At 43.3% G+C, this 23,334-nt stretch overlaps 1 protein-coding gene across 2 annotated transcripts in view; it reads left to right on the top strand.

Annotated features, from left to right (window-relative positions):
• Positions 1 to 16,814, top strand: part of Prelid2 (PRELI domain containing 2) — a 72,667-nt gene extending 55,853 nt beyond the window's left edge. The window contains exons 6-7 of one of the 2 annotated variants that reach the window (XM_036205061.1): positions 9,759 to 9,828; positions 15,715 to 16,814. In XM_036205061.1, the coding sequence (XP_036060954.1) occupies positions 9,759 to 9,818 (60 nt within the window). In that variant the 3' untranslated portion in view covers positions 9,819 to 9,828; positions 15,715 to 16,814. Of the gene's footprint in view, positions 1 to 9,758; positions 9,829 to 15,660; positions 15,673 to 15,714 lie in introns of those variants that run through there. The other variant, XM_036205062.1, reaches the window with a different exon arrangement.
• The last annotated feature ends 6,520 nt before the right edge of the window (positions 16,815 to 23,334 follow it).

Genomic DNA, 23,334 nt, shown 5'->3' with positions numbered 1-23,334 from the left:
TCTATCATCCATCCCCCCCCACCCCCAACACAGATTCTCCCTCTGGATCTGAACAAGTTTGTTCTTCCTGAAAGTCACTGGTGCAAGTGGGAAATTAAATGTTGGTTGGACAGCTGACCAAGACGCTCTATACATAGGTAACTTATTACAGCAGAAATGCTTCCTGTGGGTGTGCTTGGCTTCTCCAGAGCCCAGGTCTGGTGAGATGTTTTGCTCTGAGGATATTGCAAACACTGCTTGTGGTTTGTTCTCATTATGCTTCTCCTAAATTTAGAAGGTGAAGACCACATACACGTAGATGGAAGTAAGTGACATGACATAATGTGAAAGCTATAAACACATCTTTCCTCCTCATCCCATCCCATTTTCCCTTCTATAGCATCTTATGGAACCCAGGCTGGTCTTGAACTTTCTGTGAAGTGGAGGCTGGCCTTGAACTACTAATCCCTCAGCCTCTACTTCCCAAGTGCTGGGATTATAGCAGCGTACCACCATGGTAGGCCATGAACACACACATTTTAAAGGCATTAGGAAACTGAGAGAGTCACTAGATTCTGCTACTTTCTAGCCAAGCACACCACCGACTAACTTCCTTTCTGAGTTTCACTTACCCATGTGACTAGCTCATTGACTGGGCTTGAGGATTTGTTGAGTCCAGGAGTATTGTGTGCTCAGCGTGGCACAGCAGAGGGCTTTGCCTGCCTGCTGAGAACCAGTTCTTCAGTGGACCCAGATTCCAGTTGTGTTCCTGCTGCTGACCAGTGCTGTGACCTCAGGAAGGCTGGTTCACCGTCTGGTGTGTCAGCCACCACAGAAGCACCCACCAGTGTCTCTTTGTGGGGATGCAAGGGAAATACACTTTGTGAATGTAAAGATGCTCGAGGTGGGTCACTGGAGGCATTTTCTGTGAGTCATTGGACACTGACTGAAGAGAGCTTTATAGTGAGAGAGACACTGCACCCCCCACCCTAGTTTCCCCTCCCCCATCATTCCCCCTCTCCCCCAGCTCCCTCTGCAGAGGTCAGCACTTTAGGCCACAGGGAGACTGGAAGGTTAAACATCGTTAACATAGGCATGCTGTATTCAAGTGGCTTTAGATGTCTCACTTAATTGTTAAAGATAACATTGCAAAGCAAAATGCTTCTTCTGCTCTCTCTGCACAGGCAAGCAAACAAATTCATCAAGGTAAGTGCGCATTGTTACAAAGAGCTGGAGAAATCCAGGGTGAAATTCTCGGCCTGCCACTGGATAACCGTGTGGCCTTATGTTCTCATTATCTGAGACTCTTTCCTTCCCTGGAGATGATGACAGTGAAAGTAGCTCAGCTCCTAAGACTGTCGAGAACATTAAAAATGTGGGCGAGACGGAGGCTTGTAGTCAGCCCATGACACACACATCTGCAATAACGTTGATGCTGCTGCCACTTCGTGCAGTGGGCTTTTTACTAACATATGGGTTTAGGAAATGATAGTTCGTCCAAAGGAAACACCTAATTTGAAGACATGCATGCAAATATTATTGACTTACACAGAAGCATGATGATGGGCAGGGGTGGAAATGAAACAAAAGGAGAATTATCTAGGAATCTGTTGGATTTATTTATTTCCCGGGCAACAGTTAGATTTTATGCATTCTGTTAGAGACAATTCATTGATGATATGTACAGACATCATACTTTGGCTCTCTGTTTTATCTCAGAGTAAGGAAGGAAAATGGAGAAGCTATGTTTTGGCTTAAGTTTGATGAACAGGGAAAAAAAAATCTCTACTAAAAGGGAATTGATAGAAGGCTTGTTGCTTTTTAGTTTGTCACAACAAGAGTAGGTAATGGGGCCCACTGGTGCCAGGCGCTGAAGCCACTCTGCTAGAGGATAGGAGAGAATGCCTTGTCATTAGGACAGACACAGATGGCATGGGGAGGAGTGAATGTGTCCCACGGATGGCGACTTGTAAGCAGAGGTGAGTGTTCAGTAGCGGGATGGTCTCAGGTGGGGTGTGGCTCTGTGTGAGAGGCTGGCCTTGATGTATGGTGAAAGAAAGCTGTGTTTCACCATGAAGTTCAAGTCAGGAGAAATAAAACCGTGTACAGTTCACATTTCTAGACAGTCAAAATTGAGACAGATCGAGTCATGTTGGACGGTGGAGAAAGAACGTAGTAACTACAGAAGCACACTAGAGACTTGATGCTTGTCAGGTGGGGCTGAGGGGGGACAGGGGCCGTGAAAATGACGGTGTCCTCTTTCCTCCTGATATTTGGCTATCAATCTCTCTAAATCAAATGGGCCACTTTCAACCCCTTGTTGAGGGCTTTCTTTCTGTTTTGGAAAATATAAGATCTTTCCCAAGTTTTAGATTTTCTTATTTGGGGACATATTATTTCCTGTGGCAAGTTGTAAGAATTGAATATTCTCCTTCAGGAGAGAGAAAGATTAATAATGTGAAGCGGAGGTATGCGAATCATTGTAGCAGTTAATATTATGCAGTTATACTTAAAGATTTGGGGGTGATTAGTGAAAATAAAAATGAATCTTACTGAAGAATGTATCAATTACTATTGGGAAAATTCTATCAAAGCTGTATATTATACCTGACTATTCCTACTTGAAAAGTATTGTATTTGAGATAATTTGTAGATATGATTAGATATTGACTCAGATATTAAAATTCATGACATTTTGTTTGGGAACAGGACTAAAATGTCTGATTTGTTTATCAGAATTTTTGAGCCATAGTCAAACAGGGAAGGGAGAAAAGCTCCTGGTACACACTCAGCGTTGTAATAGGGGGTCTCACACCTTCGTTAGAACTTCCAGCCTAGCCAAATTCTAGGCTCTTCTGCTTGATTGCCTTGAGTCAAATGGAGGCCCTGGTTTTTAGTTACTGTGTGGTTTTGGATGGGATGTTTAATGTCTCTGAGCTTTTGTGTCATCCCCAAGCACAAATAACAATCCTTTAGTGCAGGGGGAAGGTAGAGGAGCTTTGCTCTGGGAAGGTTCTCCCACAGTGTTTGGCATACTGCATGGGCTAATACATTTTTATTATTGTTATTTGGTGCTGTTCCAGTTTTGTAGATGAAGGTAGCTCTAAGTTGAAAAGAACTGGGTATCAGATTGAAAGATGCTTTATTGTGATAAAATACCTCTTTCTAGAGAGCTTTGCTCAGTGTTTCTCATATTTTGACGAGAACACTGGATACAGATAGCTTCCTCCTTTCATCCCCCCTTCCTCCATTTCTCTTTCTCTCCCTCCTTTCCTTTGCAAATCCCATCCTGTGGGTTCTAGTGTAGGTGGGATTCAGCAGTGGACACACATGGGCTCTTTCTTTGATCTCATGAAATATTCCTTCTTCTGGGGGTGACAGATAAGACAGTACTTTAGAAGCTTGAGAATTGCTGTATGGCTGCTATAGAGACGGTGACATGTGGGCATTGGATCTAGACTCGCTTGGCTGTATATGCAGGGATGGCCGGCCACAGGAGTAGGCATTCTCTGAGGAGGGACTAGGTCATGTTGAGCTGTGAATACTGCAGGAGGACTTCCACTTGAAGACCTGGGGTTCCTCAGAGAGAAGAGTGGGTGAGAAAGAAGGCACAGATACGTTTCTGAGTAGGAAGCAGGCATGTGGGTCATGTCCATGGTCAGAGGAGAAATGCAGAGGGCTCTGGCTGGAAGACTGGGAAGGAAACAGACCAGACAGAGCCTGATGAGTATGATTAGGTAGGGCCACAGGTCATGCTGGGAGTTGAGGCAACCAAGTGTTATTACTTTACCTTATTCATGTCTTCAGAATTCTGCATTGCTAACAAGATGACTCTGAGCAAGTCCTATAGAAGCCATCTTCATGGAAAATAGAAGTTGAAGGGTAATGAAGCTTTAAAACTAAATTTGATGCAAAGCTTTCTGTTAAGTGGCCAGTGGTTTTATAACGCGAACTTCCACATTGGAAAGTATCTCTCTCGATATTTGTTGACTAATCCAGATTTCTCCAGACCTGGTGTGTGCTCCTGGCTCTTTCTCCATCATTCCTCCTCCTCCTCCTCCTCCTCCTCCTCCTCCTCCTCCTCCTCCTCCTCCTTCTTCTTCTTCTCTCTCTCTCTCTCTCTCTCTCTCTCTCTCTCTCTCTCTCTCCTTTTTCGTTTTTTCGAGACATGGTTTCTCTGTAGTTTTGGTGCCTGTCCTGGACTAGCTCTGTAGACCAGGCTGGCCTCGAACTCACAGAGATCCACCTGCCTCTGCCTCCCGAGTGTTGGGATTACAGGTGTGCGCCACCACCACCTGGCCCTTCTTCTTCTCACGCCTTCATCCTTTCCCTGTTTTGTCCCTTCATCTCTGCGGCAGCTCTTGTGATGCTGAACCTCCCCCTTCCATTTCTCGGATGCTGAACATGAGGCAGATTCAATCAGAGCAGTTCTTCCTAAACTCATTATTCTAGTATTCATAAGTCATATGTTGGTAAGTTTTACAGCCCATTAGCATTGAGCACCTACTGTGTGTTGAGTTCTGCTCAAGATACTGGGATTCAAACATAAGCTAAACTTGCATCCTAACTGTGCACCTTTCCATCTCATCTAAAGTGGTAGGAACACAAATTGATTGGTTAACTAGTGGATTTATTCATTCATTCAGTGGACAGTGATGCTGTGTCTCCTGTGTCCCAAGGCTGTCCTCTTCCACAAGATGCATCCTTATTTGTTTGCCTGTTTGTTATTCTTTTGTGTGTGTTGGAGTGGAAGTTGGAGGCTGGAGGTATCATGTGCCATGCTGTATACGTGGAGGTCGGGACAACTTTGTGAAGTACTCTCTTCACCTTTTACCTGTGTTCTAGGGATCAAACTTGGGGGGTCAAGACTTCATGGCCAGTGCTTTTACCTGCCAAGCCACTTCATCAGCCACGTCCCCCTCTAAACAGGATATCATGCATCTCAGGCTGATCTTGAACTTGCTAGGTAGCCAAAGATGACCTTGAATTTCCGATCCCCCTTCCACAGCTTCCTGAATGCTGGGATTGCAGACATATGGTGTAAGCAGTGCTGGGGATAGAGCTTTGTGCACACTGGGAACCAGTGAAGCTGTGCCTCCAGCCTCACAGGATTACAGGAAGATTTAGGGGAAGCACAGCTATTTAATTGCAGGCTGTTTACCATAAACTAGCATTTTAATGCTAGGAATTATGGTAATCAGATTAGGCATGATTTCACCCAAATTTGAAAACAAGCCCGTTGCTATCTCTATTCAAAGAGACAGTTAAGGTATAAGGAATTTTAAATGTTGCACAAAGTTTCACAGCAAACTTGGATATGACCCAAATGTCTCCAATAGAGTCATTATCTGATTACAGTGTCATTTGTGGCTACATAGGAGGTTTTATGTGCTATTGTCTCTTCCAGGAAGAAATGGAGCCAAGGAGGAGAAAGTGTGTGGGTGTGGGTGGGGAACCAGGAGGTTGGAATATGGTTGTATAATCATCCTGTTTCCTTCCCTATTCTGTCCACTTTCCTTTTGCTTAACAGCGAAAGTGCACTATGCAGCTCCCTGCTCCAAGGCCTTTTCCTAACCTTGGGGTCCCTCTTTACCTTCTCTGGTGTCTGTGGCTCAGAAGCCACTTTGGTGTTTACTCATATCTCTCCTCCTCTGGTTGTTCTTCCGACTTGTCTCTTCTTGTGTACCTGGTCTCTCCTTCCCTTTTTTTCCCCTTTCATATGGTTTTTCTTCGATAAGTTACAACACTTTTCAGAGATTGGCTTGCCTCTCAGTTGTTTTTCATTCTTCCATGAGACCATGACTTCTGAGTGTGTGTTTTTGTCAGGGGGACCTCATGTCCTGTTGGGTCTCTATGCTGCTGGATGAAGCCTCATACACACAGTGGCAGCTGGTACTATGGGCAGTGTCTTAATTAGGTTAGCTATTGCTGTGATAAAACACCATTGACCAAAAGCATCTTGGGGAGGAAAGAGTTTATTTAGCTTCCACCTCCACATCACAGTCCATCATGGAAGGAAGTCAGCACAGGAACTTAAGGCAGGAAACCAGAGGCAGGAACTGAAACAGAGGCCATGGAGGAATGCTACTTACTAGCTTGCTCCTCATGGCTTATTCATTTTGTTTTTGTATATCTTAATAACACCTGCTCAGGAACAGCACCACCTACAATGGGCTGGACCCTTCTCCATCAATCAATCACCAGTCAAGAAAATGCCCCATAGGTTTGCCTGCAGGCCAGTCTTAGGGAAGCGTTTTCTCAATTGAGCTTCCCTCCTCTCAGATGACTCTGGCTTATGTCAAGCTGACAAAAATTTAGCTAGCTCAGGCAGTATTTGCTCTAAAGCCATGAATCACAAGAAGGAAGTTCTTTCCAGTGGGGTCTTTGACACCATTTTTATTACTGTGATAATTAAGTGAGCAGCTCTCTTATTAGGAGCTCGGCATGGGTATGCCTTTGGGGAACTGCTCTGGTGTCTGTAATTTTTGTAAGGTCTAATATGACTCCCTTTGGAGCCTCCCAGGTAAATCAGATGTTCATTAAGGGAGCATCAACTTGATTATAAAATAAACACACTATCTAGATCTGGCCATCTTTGATTCTACCTCTCCTGAAGACAGTTTGGTCTTGCAGTAATAATCAGTGATTTCTCAGAAACAGAGAAGGGTTTTTGTGAAGGATTTCCAACCTGAAAGGCTCTGAGACTAAATGGAAGTACCTTTAGGCGTTGCTGTCCTGATATTAGGGACATGAGGCCCTGAGATGGCTTACTTGCCTGTGCATTGACAAATGGGGAAAGATGGCCTAGTAATAGAGGAAAAACCACTCTGAGGGCAGAGAGATAATAAAATCAAGCTGGTTGATGGTTTGTCAGTCCAAAAAGCTTTTAAATCATATCCGAAAGGTGGATGCACTTAATGTTTACTCTGCATGCAGGCTTCATTGTGTGATAAAGGGTATAAATTTAGCCTCTTTAAGTCTCATTTCTGGGGTGAGATTTGCGTGTTAGAATGAACTTTATTTGAAAGTACTATCGACTGGGCTTTGATTTGGCCCCTCCTTACCAAGAAAGGTGCCAAATAATGGCTAGCCTACTGTTCAGGGGTTTTCTTTTTCTTAATTCACTTTATAAGCCTTTCCCCCTGCCCTTTCTATATCTAACCACTCTTCTTAAGAGCTATGAGAGGGGGAAAGAGGGAAAGAAAAATCAGCTGTCACATTGTGAATGTAATTGATTCAATAAACAACATCTTTGAATTCTCAGGGCAAACCTTGGCATCTTTATTTACGTCAATTAGTGGCCTGGTAAGTGGTGGAGTTCTTAATTTAGATGGATGAGACAGGTTACAGGTTAGTTCTCTCTTCCCAAGAAAGAACGTGCTTGCCTTGTTTTAAAAACATACTGTCCAGATGTGTAGAGCTACTCCAAAAAATATAAGTTTGAGAAAAGAATTTATGTGGCAGTTTTTCTGGAAACAAGAGGAGACCAGAAAAGGGTGTAGGATCCCCTGGAGCTGGAGCTGCAGGAAGTTGTGAGCTGCCTGATGTGGGTGCTGACCTTGGCAGTCAAAGGCACTTCTTGGTAAAAGTGACCATCCTAAGGAACCCAGCTTTAGAAAGGCTGTGAGTTGTAAATAGGGTCCAAGTCTCCTGGCTCAGATGACTGTTACTGGTCCTTTGGTTTGCTGTCCTGGTTCATCTCACAAGCCATGCTTCTCAGCCTCTGTCATGGTCCTGGCAGAGCTGGAAGGTCTTTCAGAATTGTATCTCATTTGTTCTGCTTTGGTGTGAAAGGTGTGTGTGTGTGTGTGTGTGTGTGTGTGTGTGTGTGTGTATGTATACATATTCATACATACATACATACATACATACATACATACATACATACATATAGTGTGTGTGGTATGTGTGATGTATGTTCATATTCATGTGGGTATGCTAATGTGCATACAAGGTTCACATGTATATGCATGCATGTGTAGGCCAGAAATTGCTGTTAGGCGTTTTCCTCAACCATTTTCCACCATATCTTTTCAAGATGTGTCTCTTGTTTAACCTGGAACCCATGGATTTGTCTAGAATTGACAATTCTGCCTCTGCTCTCTTGCCTCCCAGTGCTGGACATCCAGATGTGTGGTCAACTTTTTTTGTTTGTTTGTTTGGTCTTTGAAAAGAAGGTGTTGGGAGTTTGAACTCAGGCCCCCATCTTTGCAGGCCAAGCACTTCAACCATGCGGTCACTTTCCAAGCCCCTGTTTTATTGTGTTCATTAGTGATGCCTTTCCTTCCTTCCAGTCCTTGTCTCCTGTCTCACACAAGCACCAGCGGTGGGTCCCAACCCTTCTTTTGTAGGCCAACTCAATATTGCCCAGCCCTGCTTGAGCTTAAGGGAATCACGTGAGAGGTTGTCAAAGCTACAGAACACTGGGGCCCCACCAGAGTCCCATTAAACCTGCCTTTCTGGGAGAGGCCTGGGGAACCTTTTTAAAGTTCTTTTCATTGCTATTATTCTCGACATTTCTAGTCTCTGTGAACAGCAGGCCCCTTCCTTTCTGGATCCAGCTGTGCAGTCTTTAAGACCTTACCTCATAGATATGCCTCAGCCCCATCTTTCCCTGCAAGCTATTCTCTAGCCTGCAGAAGTGGTCTCCACCTTGATTTGGGGGGTGTGGGGATGCGGGGTGGCTTGGGAAAGAGGGCTGGGGGGGGGGAGGAGGGGAGTCTTTGGATAGCATTGGAGTGAGTAGAAATTTTCTTAATAAAGAAAAAAAAAAAAGAAGTGTTCTCCAAAGTAGGACAGGAGTGTCTGCCATTTTCCTTCCTTCAAGAACAAGGGTAGGCAGGGTGGCGTGGGAAGTCATGGAATGTACAGTGCAGAAGACTGGTGTGTGGGGCTGAAACCAGGGTGGGGTGCCTGTGCGCTTCCCTGGCATCACAATGTGAGAGCTTTGGGCGCACACTTAAACCTCTTTGAACATCTGTGTTCTAACTAGGAAAGCAGTTTTGTCTGTATCAAACAAGGTGTCAGAATGGGGATGTGTATAGAGAGTGTGTTGGAGAGGGCTGTGGGGAGCATCTCTGTGAGGAGGGAAACCAGGGAGGCTGGCCAAGATACAGCTGCAGCAGAGGTCTCAGCTATGCCCTGGAGAGTCATGGGGATGCAATACCCTTCACAGTTGTTGGCGATTGAGAGAAGAGAGTCATTATGTCTTCATATCCACCAATCATAGACTATGGGCTGGCACTGGAGAGAGGGCATGACCTCAGGTGATGATGTGCCTTGGCTGAGATGTCCTTGTGCCTGCAGCGGTCCCTAATAAGTTCTTGTGGGTGGGGAAAGAGTGCCTTCATCTTGGAGAGCATCTCAGCAGGGTATGGTAGCACCTGCTGCCCACACCGGCAATCATGAACCTTGGCAGTGAAACCAGCACAATTGGTCACCATTCAGCAAACATTTACAGTGCCGTTATTCCAGCTCTGGCAAGCTGTGCCACTTGTGAGACATTGCTTACCTTGGCTTGGGCTGCCTTCTGATGTTGCAAGCAGATTCCAAACTCTGCTCTGCCCACCTCCTAAACAGCTCTGAGAACATGCCGAGAAAGCAGAAGGGGGATTGCCGAGTGAAATATTACAAAAATGTCAGGGATGACTGAGCCCACTTTTCTTCAATGAATATATATGGTCGGGACCTGGATTCCCTGAAGGGAAAAGGTGGTGATAAATGTAATGGTGCTTGTCTATGAAAGATGGCATTTTGATTTTTCTTTCTTCTCTCTGTAGGGAATTAGAATAATGGAGATGCTGCTAAAGGAACAGTGTGGTGCCCCCTTAGTGGAATAAAGAATCATCAGTGAGTATCAAAAGCAAAATCAGAATTGTTTTCTCAAGCCATGTTTCCATGCTTATAAACCTGGCATTATGAATCAGCCTCCCTGAGCTATTCACTGTGTGTTTCCCAGTGATACCCATAGAATACTATTTCACAGGCATTTTGTTATCTGCTCAGCAGCTTTATTTGCTTGGCTCTCTGATTTTCAAAGCGGTTTTGTACGATGCCCTGAGTTACAACTGCTTTCAAATCGCTAAAACTGTTCGGTATAATCTGCCATGATTGAGGCTCTTGGGGTGGCAGAGATTTGTAAAGGCCGCTCTCAGGATTAACTGAAGCTTACTTATTGTTCTCAGAACAATAAGAAGGGAGACGTAAAGCTGTAATTGGGGCAGGAAGGATCACAGGAAAGGAACGTGTTGATTGGCCAACTAAAACAAATACATCTTACTAGTCTGGAAACTAATCCCCAAGACCAAAATACGAAATTCTCCTAAATATACAACTTCCTGAATGCTGACCTAAAGTGTGCTGTGTGACAAACTTTATACCTAACCTTATGTGGGGGGTGGCAGTCCAAACAAAGTAAACTGAAAGTATTATATATAAATGATCTTCAGGCTATGTGTATACAGTCTATATAAAAAGGAAATGAATTTAGTGTTTACACTTGGATTCTAATTCCAGGGAATCTCATTATATATGTGCAAATATTTCAAAAATATGAAAGTTCCTTAATCCAAAATACTTCTGGATCCAGGCAGTTTGGATATGGGATATGCAATATGCATATACTTTTCACTGCCTGAAATGCTGTTCAGAAGGAATAGGAATCTTAGGAATAATTCATGGGCTCTGGCTTGAGTGCCTTGGGTGATTAGGAGTGTTTGTCAAGGGCACAGACTAGCAATTCATAATTACCTTAGGCCAGCTTAAAAGGACACTCTACACATAGTTTTCTATAAACAACCTGGTGTTTTAATTGTGGCATACAATGAACTCTGAGAGCAATTAACCAAAGAAGAAATGATAGGACCATTCATATACAAGTACCTTGAGTTTCAAAGCATGCCAGCCATGCCTCTGAATGGACACTAGTTGGAGAGTTGTATTTCTGTTGATTTGCAAGTTGTATACCCATCATTCTGATGACTACTTAGCTGAATACACTTGACATATAGTCGATTTCAATGTTATTGGAGGATTAAACAAGATGATTTTATTTAGTATAGGCATGGCCCATGGTAGGTGCTCATAGAGTGTTAGAATTGGATCTAGGTATGGTTTGTTCTTATATCCACCCTGTTCCTTAAACAAACGATAAAGAACTTGGCTCTATCTCCCTGTTTTTCTAGGCTGGCATGTCTGTGAGGCTCACTATATTAGTTACTCTGCTCACTACTGTGATATAATACCTCACAGAAGCAACTTTAAGGAAGGAAGATTTATTTTGCTTATGTTTTAAGAAGAGATGGAGCACAGTGTGGTGGCATGATTGTAAGGTGGCTGGTCACATTGCCTTCCCAGCAGGGAACAGAGAGACATGAATGTTGGTGCTCATTCGGTCTTCTCTTTTTCCCATTTATGTTAAGTTCAGAATCCCAACCCATGCCATGATGCCACCAACACTCTGGGCATGTCTTCCCTTCTTGGATAAATTTCTCTGGAAATAGCCTCACAGCCTCACCTAGAATTGTATGTCCCAACCACCTCTGAATCCAGTCAGTTGACATCGACGACAAACAAGCCCATCCTTTATCAATGTGACACCCAGACACCTTGAACTGTAACATTCTACCCTTTGTCCTCAAGGGCTCATGGCCATCTCATAATACATTGTGAGATCTTCTAAGTACATCTCATAATGTAATAAAAGATACCAACTGAAAAAAAAAACAAACAGTAGCTTCTGCTGGGTCTTATGGTCAGATACAAAGAAAAAACAGCCACATATTAGATACCAGGAAATGTATTAATCTATTCAATCAAGGCAAGTGCAGCATGTACATGATTAGAGTACCCACTTGACTCAGCTCACAATAGTTACCGGTCATTCTCCAGTGTCCACCATCCGCACAGGCCAAATGGACTTAAATGGAGATATGGTTGGAGCCGTCATCCCTGTGGCCTTGATGGTGGTTCTCATCTTCACAGTCTCTGCAGGGATTCAATAATGGCTTTGCTTTACTGTAGTCCTAGGTAGAGACATCTTTAATGCCTTCCATTTGGCGGTTTCCATCTATAATAGACCCCACTCTCACTAAGTACTAATGCACTTGTGCACTTGGGCACTGATCCCAACTTACCCAGGGGGTGAGATCTGAAGTCAGCTCTAAGTTACACGAGGGACTTTGGAAAGGCAATCCTTGCTAGTTTCCAAGCTTTGAATTAGTGGTCTTGAAAGTTTAGTCAACATCAGGAACAGCTGGAGGATTTTAAAGCATAGACTAGTGGACCTACTCCTGGAGTTCTGGTTGACCAAGTCTTGCGGCAGTGGTGGCGGGGGTGTGGTGTGGTGTGGTGGGGGTGGTCTCCTGAGCTCATCTTGGGTAGAAATGATGGAAGCAGTCAGTGCTAGGACACCAAGAAAGCAGATATCTGGGCTTTTAGCATTTTTGTGTATACGTTTACCTTTATATCAGTTATCAATGGTTTGCATCCTGTATTTTCCCCTGATTTTTTTCATCAGATCCTCTTCTTGCATTATTCATTCATTTGTTTGTTTATTATCTGAATGTAATGTAGACAAGCTCCAGGTAAGAGCAAGTTCATCTGAAACAAGGAGTCAAGGCTCATGCCAGCTTGTGGTTCTAAGTCAGTTTGGGTTTAAAGTGTTGTTAGTAAAGATAAGTAAATTTAAAAAGTTTACAGTGTAGCCTGTAGTCTTTCAGTCATGTCCAGCTTGTGGCCCATGTAGCTATCAGTGCAGCTTAGCACAAAATAATAAACTCATTTAAAAGTACTTTGGAGATGATGATGATGGTGGTGGTGGTGGTTGTGATGGTGGTGGGGGTGATGATTATTATTTTGGCCTGTGTGTATGACTTGATACACAGTTCTCCAGTATGAACTTTGTAGATGATCATGTTTTTGTAGTATCAAGAGCTAGGACACTTGGATTGTTTTTTTTTTTTTTTTTTCCTTTTTACCATGTGAGGCTAACCTATGACTTGGGCTTATCCTGGTGTATAAGAATCAGCTTACTCCATCTCAGGTAGCTAAGTGGTCGAGGTCTGCATAGTGCCAGGACTTTGGGGTGGGACCGTAGCATTTGGTGCCACAGAATTCCCATGTTATACGCATAGAGCAGGTTGTCATAATTCATAAGCCATTTTCTCAAAAGGAGTAAATGTAAAGGAAGGGTATATATTCTTCACATATGCATCTACAATTACTGTAAATTAAAGACTACCAGTTAAGCTGTTCAATCAACTTCATTGAGTTATTACTTACATACAATTAAATTGATGATTCCACTTTGTGAAGTATAAACAAATAGTTCTGTAAATACCACTACAAATCAGAGTTAGAAAAATTTGAGGCTTTGATGTTGTAGCCCAGCCACAGCTTTATTCTCTCCCCTTCCCATCTTCTTGACAATTCTTACAAAGCTGTTGCAGTTCAAAATGCAACGTGTTTATGGAACCTCTTTCCTTTCTCAAAAATAGCTTTATGGAAAATAAGTTGTAGGTGGGGCGTGTACTGTTCTTGAGCTGTGAAGTGATAAAATTAAATGGAAAGGAGCGGGCTGGGCCAGGGTGGCTGAGAATTTGGGAGCAGCCTGGGCTGTGGAGTGAGACCCACTTCAAAACTAAGAATAGTGTCTGAAAAGATGGCTCATGGGAGGTGTTTGCCCCCAACCCTGGTAGTCGGGGTTCAGTCTTGTGGCCGCAGGTAGTAGAAGGAGGGTACTGACTCCCACTAGTTGTCCCATGACCTGTACACGTGTGGTGTATGCGCATGTATATGCACACGTGCGCGCGCGCGTGCGCGCGCGCGCACACACACACACACACACACACACACACACACACACACACACACATGGAGGGAGGGAGAGGGGGAGAGAAAGAGAGAGAGGGAACTAAAATACAAAGTAAATAAATATATAATAATGGGTAGGCGGGACCACACAGAGAATAGAGTTCAGAACACTGTAACCGTAACATGTATCCAGGCTGCTGCTTTTTATAAATTAAGATTTATTGGAACACAGCTGTGCTCTTGGCTACGGTCAAAGCTGCAAGAGCGGACTGGAATGGTTTTGACAGAGACCTTGCAGCCTTTAGAGCCTAAATTGTTTACTTTATTCTCCTTTTGTTCTTGGTTGGAAACAAGAAGGGCAAAGTTTGTTGTCTCCTGAGTTAGTTTCATAAATTAACGTCCAGGATTGTGGTGGTGAATGTGTAGCCTTTTAAAACTATAACGTGGATCACATCATACCTCTGCTCTTTATTTTTTGACAGTTTATCTCCTCTGCATTTGTGCTAACAGCCTCACTTAATGAAGACTCACATCATGCTATCTTAAGGCGGGAAGAGATATTTAAATGCTAACAACAATGAAATTAAAAGTGCCGTCAACAGTGGGCACTGACACACTCAGAGAGGTCCAGTGCACATGCAATGGAAATACAGGCATTCTGTTAACATAGACAGTGCCATTGTAGCATGGTAATAATATGGGCACTGTTTATAATTCAGTTGATACACCAACTTTGGAATTTTGCGACTCTCCATTTTCTTTCGTTTTTTTGCATATGTGCATATGTATATATATATATATATACACACACACACACACACATAAATGCAGGTGCGTGTGTGTGTGTGTGTGTGTGTGTGTGTGAGTGTAGGGAAGGAGAGAGGGGATGATAATCTGAAGTATTGATTTTTACCTTGTACCTTATTCAAGACAGAGTCTTTTGCTCTTTGTTTTGCTGTGTATTCCAGGCCCGGGAGCAATCTCGTCTGAGTCCTGGGATGATAGGCACACATACTATTGCGTTTGACTTCATATGGTTTCTGGACGTTTGGACTCAGGACGTCATGATTGTGTAGTGAGCCCTTTGCCTTCTTAACCATTTCCCCAGCCCAGTTCTCTGTCTTTAAAAGACAATTTGTAGAGCTACACAAATGTGCCAGAGGAGATATTATTTCATATTTTTACATCACATGCCTTTAATCCCAGCACTTAAGATGCAGATCTCTGTGAGTTCCAGGCAAGTCAGGGCTAATCCTACCCCCACAAAAACATAAAAAATGTAGGATTTAAATTCATGTAAACACATGCTTACATTTTCCATGGTACCTAGCATGAAAGGTAACATTCATGAACTTGCTGACCTGTGTGTCCAAGTGGGCATTTGAAAATGTAGAAAGCTTAGGTAATTTTCTCATGACCAAAACGGAGGCATATAAATCTCACTAGCCAATATGCTTGTGGCGTTGCTGCTGACACGTCTATTTGATGGATTTTTGATTTCCTGTCACTTTTGAACAAAACAAATAGCCCTGACATCTGTTTGTTCTTGCCACTGGCATTCAGGAGACTGGCTTGGTGAGGTTTGATAACACAGTAGAGTTCTATCTCATCGGAATGATTAAGACCTCACTTTTAGCTGTATCTTGAGTTCTGCTCTGAACTATCTCCTCTAGGTAGCTGCACTTAATAAAATGAGGTGCTTGCTTTGTTCGAAGATCATTAAGAGGTAGGAATGCAATTTCTTCAAGAATTTTCCATAGTGAGAGAATTCAAGTGACTCTTGGGAGTTGCTTCAGAAAAGAGGCCAAATAAGTATTGATTGGTGAGACGTGTTTATTAGGTGATAAAACCTATTTCTTTCTCTTGCAGGGAAGCTGCCACTGTGTTTACTTTTTTTTTTTTTTTTTTTTTTTTTTTTTATAGAATCCCTTCTCGGCCACGACATCATAGAAACAATTATTGGATGCAAGTTTCAGGACACAGAATCTGTGGCTTAGAGAAAAGGAGACCTTCCTGTCAAGCACAGATTGACACTCTACTTTGGAGCCTGCTTCAAATCATGGGACTCATGGAGATGAGACCTTTCAGTTGGATTTTATGACATGGTCTCTTTTCAATCTTATGAATAAAGGGAAAGAACATATCAGATGATATCTATACTTCCTCAAGATGTCCTGCTCATTTCCTGTGATGGTGTCAGGGTGGCCAAGGGTAGGATGGAGGCCTGGGAAAGCACCTTATACTCATCGGCTGTCAGCATCAGCAATCATAGGATCCAGGAGAGGATTCTGGGACACATAAAGAGGTCCACCCTGGTACCTTTTTCCAGTGAGATGGAATAGAAAGGCAGTGTGCCAGAGATGTGGTGAAACTAAGCTACATGTATATATACCATGGTCAGCTAACCACATGTATACTATGGTCAGCCAAGCCACATGGATATCATGGTCGGCTAACCATACATATACCATGGTCAGCTAACTACGTGTATACCATGGTAAGCCAATCCACATCTATACCATGGTCAACTAACCGTATGTATACTATGGTCAGCTAAGCACATGTATACCATGGTCAGCTAAGCCATATCTATATCATCATCAACTAACCACATGTATACCAGGATTAGCTAAGCCACCTATGTATGAATATTTGAGATTCTCAAACGTCAGTACGGTTTTTAGGAGATGACGTGTAAACTCTGGCTTGTTCCTCCGCAAGAACATGGAGTGAAGAGTATGGAGAGTCTGGGTGTGGTTCCCACTAACTTGTTTTGTGATGTGGCACAAACTGTACAGCTCTGTTTTTGACTAGTAAAGTCGGAGTCATCAGGCATGATTCTTTCTATCTGCGGGTTTAGCTTGAAGAGCACAGGTTTGGGCCAGTCAGATGGGTGTGGATTAAATCCAGTTTCTGCCACTGATAATTTAATGAGTGCGCACATCATTTTTAAACCTTTCCAAAGCTAATTTAATTAAAAATTGTGCAAGGGGGTAATGGCTCTAAATGAGGTTATTGGACTGACTTAAGATAGTTTATAAAAATATTAAATAGGATCCATTATTATGTGAAATGATTTTTGAGCATTGGCTTTTCTGTATTCTTTTTGTTGTTTACCTTTTTTTTTTTTTCTTGAGACAAAGACTCTCTATGTATCCAAAATGATCTTGAACTCCTGATCCTTCTGTCTGTCTCCAGAGTGCTGGGATGACAGGTAGATGCTGAGGATTGAACTCAGAACTTTGTGAATGCTGGTAAGCACTGTACTAATAATTGCGTTACATACCTAACCTGGGCATCTGCTTTTCAGCTGTGATGTAGATGGTATTAGTGGTTGAAATTTAGATGACATTCGTTTGCATTTCCCATGATGAGAAGCCAAAATATAAATGCATACCATCTAACAGAAAGCTTGAAAGGAAGCAATAATTTGGAATTCATCTTAAGATAAAAATTAGGCCATTATTGAAAAGACTTAAGGAAATCGTTCCTTTTTTTTTTTTTCTCTTTCAGTATTTGAAATTTTTTCTTCTTTGTGCATTGATGAATTTCAAAGCACTTGTACTTCTGCATACGAGACTGCCACTGAGAGCTTCCTCTTATTGTGTTTGAGCTATTTGTGCTGTTTCAGTTTTGTCTCTTGGGATAATTTCCCTTCATTTCCTTAGCGTTTTACTCTTCCTTTGTGTCGGAGGGAAACTGAATGGTAGAAGTCAGGGTAGATTTTTGACCTTGTTTTCCAGTTAGTAAATGGCATTAGAATAATTTTCCTTTTCCAAAAGTAAGTGAATTGTTATGGAATAGAGCGACAAGAAATTTTTACTTGGGGGTTGATGCTGGAGTAAATACAGCTCTCTGCACACAAAAGCTCACAAAGCCAGGCTTCTCTTCTTTAGCTACCTGTTAGGGTTACCTGGGAGACTCCAATCCATCTGAGAGAGCAGGGTGCACCCCAGACAGAAAAGTCAGACTCTCTGAATGTGGAATCCTGGGATCACTACTTTTAGACGTTTTTTTTTTTTTTCGAGACAGGGTTTCTCTGTGTAGCTTTGCGCCTTTCCTGGGACTCACTTGGTAGCCCAGGCTAGCCTCGAACTCACAGAGATCCACCTGGCTCTGCCTCCCGAGTGCTGGGATTACAGGCATGTGCCACCACTGCCTGGCGTGGGATCACTACTTTTAAAGTAACTCAGTTGTGCCCAAAGTCTGGGCCATTTGCATACATTATCAGACTTTTTTCTTCTTATTTTCTTACTTACTCGTTTATTTTAGATAGGGTCTCACTATTGCGGCTCAGGCTGGTCCAATACTTGCTGTGTACTCTGGGCTGACCTCCAACTGTGGCAGCTGTCCTGCCTCAGCCAGTTCTTGATTTCTTCCTTAAGACCTGCGAGGCAAGAAAGGATGTCCGTGGCAGGAATTTTCAGCAAGAGAGTGAGGCAGAGAGAGACTGAATTTGAGCCAGGTTCCTTTAAGCTGGGGTGGCTGGTGCAAAAGTGTGCGGGTCCTGACAGTTGTGGTGAGCGAAGCAGGCTGAGGTCACTGCAGAAGGTGGTTTAAAGTGGGAGCGCTGCTGCTAAGCCCCAGCCTCTGTGACTTGCCACATGGCTGCTTTACGTGGTCCTTGCAATGTTCACCTTTCCAGGAAAGGATGGAGGAGGAGGAGAAGGAATGGGAGGAGGAGAAAGAGGAAGAGGATGGAGAGGAGGAGGAGGAGAAACCTTTTCTTTCCTTTCTTTTTCTTTTCTTTCTTTCTTTCTTTCTTTCTTTTTTTTTTTTTTTTTTTTAAAGATTTATTTATTAAGTATACAGTGTTCTGCTTGCACGTATCCCTTTAGGCCACAAGAGGGCGCCAGATCTCATTACAGATGGTTGTGAGCCACCATGTGGTTGCTGGGAATTGAACTCAGGACCTCTGGAAGAACAGCCAGTGCTCTTAGCCTCTGAGCCATCTCTCCAGCCCGAAACCTTTTAACTTTAAGTGTCAACAACAAATTCTGAACTGCTCAAACTTTTTTGTTTGCCATGCATGCTTGCCAGCCAGTACTTTTGAGCCCATGCTTCTAGAGCGGGGGTTCTCAAACTTCCTAATGCTGTGACCCTTTAATACAGTTCCTTATGTTGTGGTTACCCCTAGCCATAAAATTGTTTTCCTTGTTACTTCATAACTGTAATTTTGCTACTGTTATGAATAGTAATGCATATATCTGTGTTTTCTGGTGGTCTTATAGGTCATGACTCACAGGTTGAGAACCACCCTAGCAACTCACAACCGTGTGTAACTCCAATTCCAGGTGATTCAGTGTCCTCTTCTGGCCTCTGAGGGCACTGCATCCATATGCATACCTCTTCCCAGACATACACATAGTTAAAAAGAAAGTCTTAAAGAAAAACAAAATATTTGTAAAAATATTACAGACCTGGGGATGGAGAGATGGCTTAGAAGCTAAGAATACTTTTTGCCCTTCTAGAGAACCCAAGTTAGGCTCCCAGCACCTACATCAGGAGGCTCCCAACCTCCTGTAATTCCAGCTTCAAGGGATCAGATGCCCTTTTCTGGTCAGCTACTCACATACGTATGCCATCCATTCATACAAACACACCTATACATATAAATAAAAATAATAAAAACAAATCCTTAAAAAAATCTTCATCTTTTTAGAATTAATTAATATACTATAATTTAAAAAAATTACGTATATATTATCAAAGTGTGTACTTGGTCATTTACTGAGTTGGATGAGAAATGCCAAAGTCAGGAGTGTGGCCTTATTGGACACACTGGGCACAAGAATGGGGAAGGTTCATTCACAGACCTAGCTGGCTTCCTGACTGCGTTGCTGAGCCTTCCCTTCAAGGTGACATTGTATGGTGATGGGGAGATGGTCCAGACCACCCAAGAACTCTGCTACAGTGTAGTGCAGGCTCAGCCCTTCTCCCATAGACACCGATTCTTGTATTATCCAGTTGGAACTCTGGATTTACATTTTGAAGCAAGTTTTCTAGGACATGTGTGGTTCTGTAACACAGACTACGTTTTGAGAAAGAGATGGGTAGAGAGCATTTTGGTTCCATGTCTCCTGCCCTTTAAGAAGGTTTTGCGTCAGTTGAGTCCACTGATCAGCGCATGTGATCACTCAGAATGTTCTTATAAAGAAGGAAGCTAGCTTGAGTGGGTTTCACCAGGAGGCTTCTTAGGTTTTCAATCATTGGCTGATGGAAAAGCTACTATGTTCTTTTCATATGAACTACTTTGTGCATTTTATAGAGAGTGCCTATGTATGAATTAATATCACATTTCTCAGACATTATGGGGGCACATAGTATAAACAACTTGAGGCCATTCTTTTAAACTCCACATCTTAAAAAACAAAACAAAACAAAACACTTACAGCCTGGTGGTGGTGGTGCATGCCTGTAACCCCAGCACTCGGGAGATAGAGCCAGGTGGATCTCTGTGAGTTCGAGGCCAGCCTGGGCTACCAAGTGAGTTCCAGGAAAGGTGGGCGCAAAGCGACACAGAGAAACCCTGTCTGGAAAAACCAACCAACCAAACAAACAAACAAAAAAACCCAAAAAACCCACTTACATCCCCCCTCCCCCCAATTTTGTATATATTTCTTGCTTTTGTAACTGGAATTTATCGAGGAAGGCTCTTCAAGGCTGTCATTTTATTTTTAACTCTTTCGGGTCCTACTCAGGCTTGTGAACGCCCCTGTTTAGACAGGGTTTGCTCCTTGGATTCTAGGGTGCCTTGTGAGTTTTCCTTTTCCTCAACATTTCTTGCACCACTTCTGTGTCAGCCCCTACTAGCCTTCCTCTCATTTTCCAGGGGTTTGGGAAGTCATGTGACTACACAGCTTGTGTCAAGTAGCAGCGAACAGCATCTGTTTAGGCTGTGCAAGCTGCCTTGCTCACATTAAAGTGAATGAGCATGGCTGTCATGACTTGGGACATTATTTCAGTGGCTTTAATGGCCTTCCGATTTCCTGCCTTTAACCACAGTTGTCAGACTGCGAACTCCAGGAAGGTGAGACGTGGCTCGAACTCATTTCTCTTGCTCATTTCCCCATCTGTGTTTGCATTTTCAGATGGATTCTGCTCAGGAATGTGAAACAACTTGGATTAAAATCCAAACGGACATACCTCCAACTAGGATTTTATACTGGACAAAGTGGTCTAAAGTCAGTGTTACTGTGAGCTAGAGCTATGAAATACTGTCCTGTAGAAATAAAGGCATTTTTTTTTTCAATGAGTATTTATGGGTAAAAACTACTATAGTTTTTCTGTCAGCTTAGCAGCTGCAAATGAATCTACTGATACCTGAATTACTGTCCTAGGCCCCACAGCCACCCAGTCAGCAACCCACTGCCCACTTAGGCTGCTGCCTGGAGGACCTTCCAGGCCAGACTCTGCCTCAGCTGCGATGTATAGGTTTAAACTAAGTCTCTAGTGTTCTAGTTAGCAGCAAAGACTCTCCCAAGTCAGATGTGAGGGTGAAAACTTGCTAGATCAGAGAATCCAAGAAACAACCAGCTGACCTTGCTTTTTGGCCAGAGTCCATCTCTTCCTCATCCCAAAAAACCAAAAACACATGCCAAGCTGTAGTCCCGCCCTTTCCTCCTTTAGGTCTTCTCTATCCAACTTCTTGGCTTCTCTATGGCTAATTCTGGTCAGCTAGTCTTTGGCTCTGCCTCCTGGTTCACGGTTTAACTTTATTGGCAGTCTCAGGACTGCCCACAACACTTTCTTGAGGACTTCACATCTCCCAGCATAATGTGTGTTTAGTGATTGTAGTAGCAATCCTGGGTTTTGCCATCTGCTTCAGAAGAAGGTGGTAGGTAACAGGATGTGAATTCACTCCTCCCCTCCCTCAAGGTGAGCCAATAAACTTTCTCTGAGATGTAAAGGGAGGCCACCATTATTGGTTGATCCAAGTAGGCCAAGTGCAAAGGACTGGAGTCTTTAGGGGGAAGAAAGGAAGCCCACTGTCCATAGTAGAGCTGGGCGGTACAAAGGAGGAAGGGGCCAGGGCAGAGCCACTTCTGCTTGGCCTGAACCTCTGGCTCTGCCTCCTGCACATTGTTTCTGTTTGTCTGTTTTCACTTGGATGTATTTGAGTGGATCTCTTTGCCTTGTTACTGAAGTGCCCGTCTAGACGCTATTGATGTTTTCCTTTGCTAGAGTCAGCACTTGCTGTGTGTAAGATAAAAAAAAAAAAATTCTTTTGACTTGAGCTAATAGGTCACTAGAAGGCTTGAAGCACTGTTACAATGACATGACTGTGATTGGCACCCACTGACAATAAGACCCGATGTCGCCACTCCTTAGGTAAAGCAAGTTGCGATTATTAGTTTAAGGGACACAGGAAAGAAAGGTCCATAGAAGATGTACTGTGCAGAGATCATCACATCACAAAAACAGATAGGTTGGTAGTCCCAAAGCTCACTGTCAGGTGCACAGTTGCGGATAGTGCCTGAGTTAGGGTGGGTCATGTGGCATCTTCTTGTAGGTCCAGCCTCATAGACAGAAAGGTGGAGCAGCCTCCCACAACCAAATTACCATAGCCAGGAGCTTTGCAGTGCACAGTTGTTAAAGGGGTTGGGACACTCGGGCATGAGCCTTTTTAACCTTCGGGCTCTTACTAGCAGCCTGGTCTGACGCTTTCCAGATCAGAGCTGCGGTGCCGGAACAGTGTCTCCCTGGGGTGACATGGGTGAACTCCCATGTTCACTATTGCAGGCTGACCTCCAAACCCCATAACTTGAACAAAACCTTAGAGAGACTGAGGCTAGTGGAGAGAGAGAATGGAGGAGGGGCATCCCAAGAATAACAAACCAATGCTAGGATGACCTAGGATAGAAGTTAAGGAACAGAAGTTAGCTTTTTATAAATCAGTTTACAGAAACTTGTTACTTCTTGCATACCTTAGCCAACCTTGAACCACCAGAGGAATTTGAAAAATGATTGATGCCTGGGCCTCACCCATGAAGACTCTGGTTTATCGCTGCATTGTAGCCCTTGTGCCAGGGTTGGGGGAGCCACCACAGGTGGTCATAAGCTGGGCAGCGATTCTCACCAAATTTAGAGGAATGGTCTAAATGGGTGGGCGCTGTAAGAAGCTAGCTGAGGAACAAGCTTGCCCTTTGGTGTTTGCCTATGGTTTCTTACTAAGAGATCGATTTACTGGCTAATGACAAAATGTGCTCCAATGTCTCCTAATTACCAACAGAAGAAAAGTGATGTAAAAAATATCCCACCTTGGGCAGCCCATTTTCTTATGACCAGAAATTCGACCTGCATTTTCTAAAAACAAGATCCAAGGTAATGAAAGAAAGAAGAAGAAGAAAAAAAGTCTCACAAATGCCTCCCAACTCCTCTTGCATATCTCATGGTGTTGACCTTAGTCACTGCACAGCCAGACCTGTGACCTATGGCCTGACATGCTGTGCAAGAAGTCGCAGAGAGGAAATGGCAGCCATGGTTAAATTAAACTCCGCGGAGCCATTCTCTGAGAAGGTTACAGCCATTTCGTGCCTGCCA

The sequence above is a fragment of the Onychomys torridus genome, chromosome 13, assembly GCF_903995425.1.
Source record: "Onychomys torridus chromosome 13, mOncTor1.1, whole genome shotgun sequence".
Taxonomy (NCBI): Eukaryota; Metazoa; Chordata; class Mammalia; order Rodentia; family Cricetidae; genus Onychomys; species Onychomys torridus.
The sequence above is the reverse complement of the archived record's forward strand: the minus strand, read 5'-3'. Positions and strand labels throughout refer to the sequence as shown.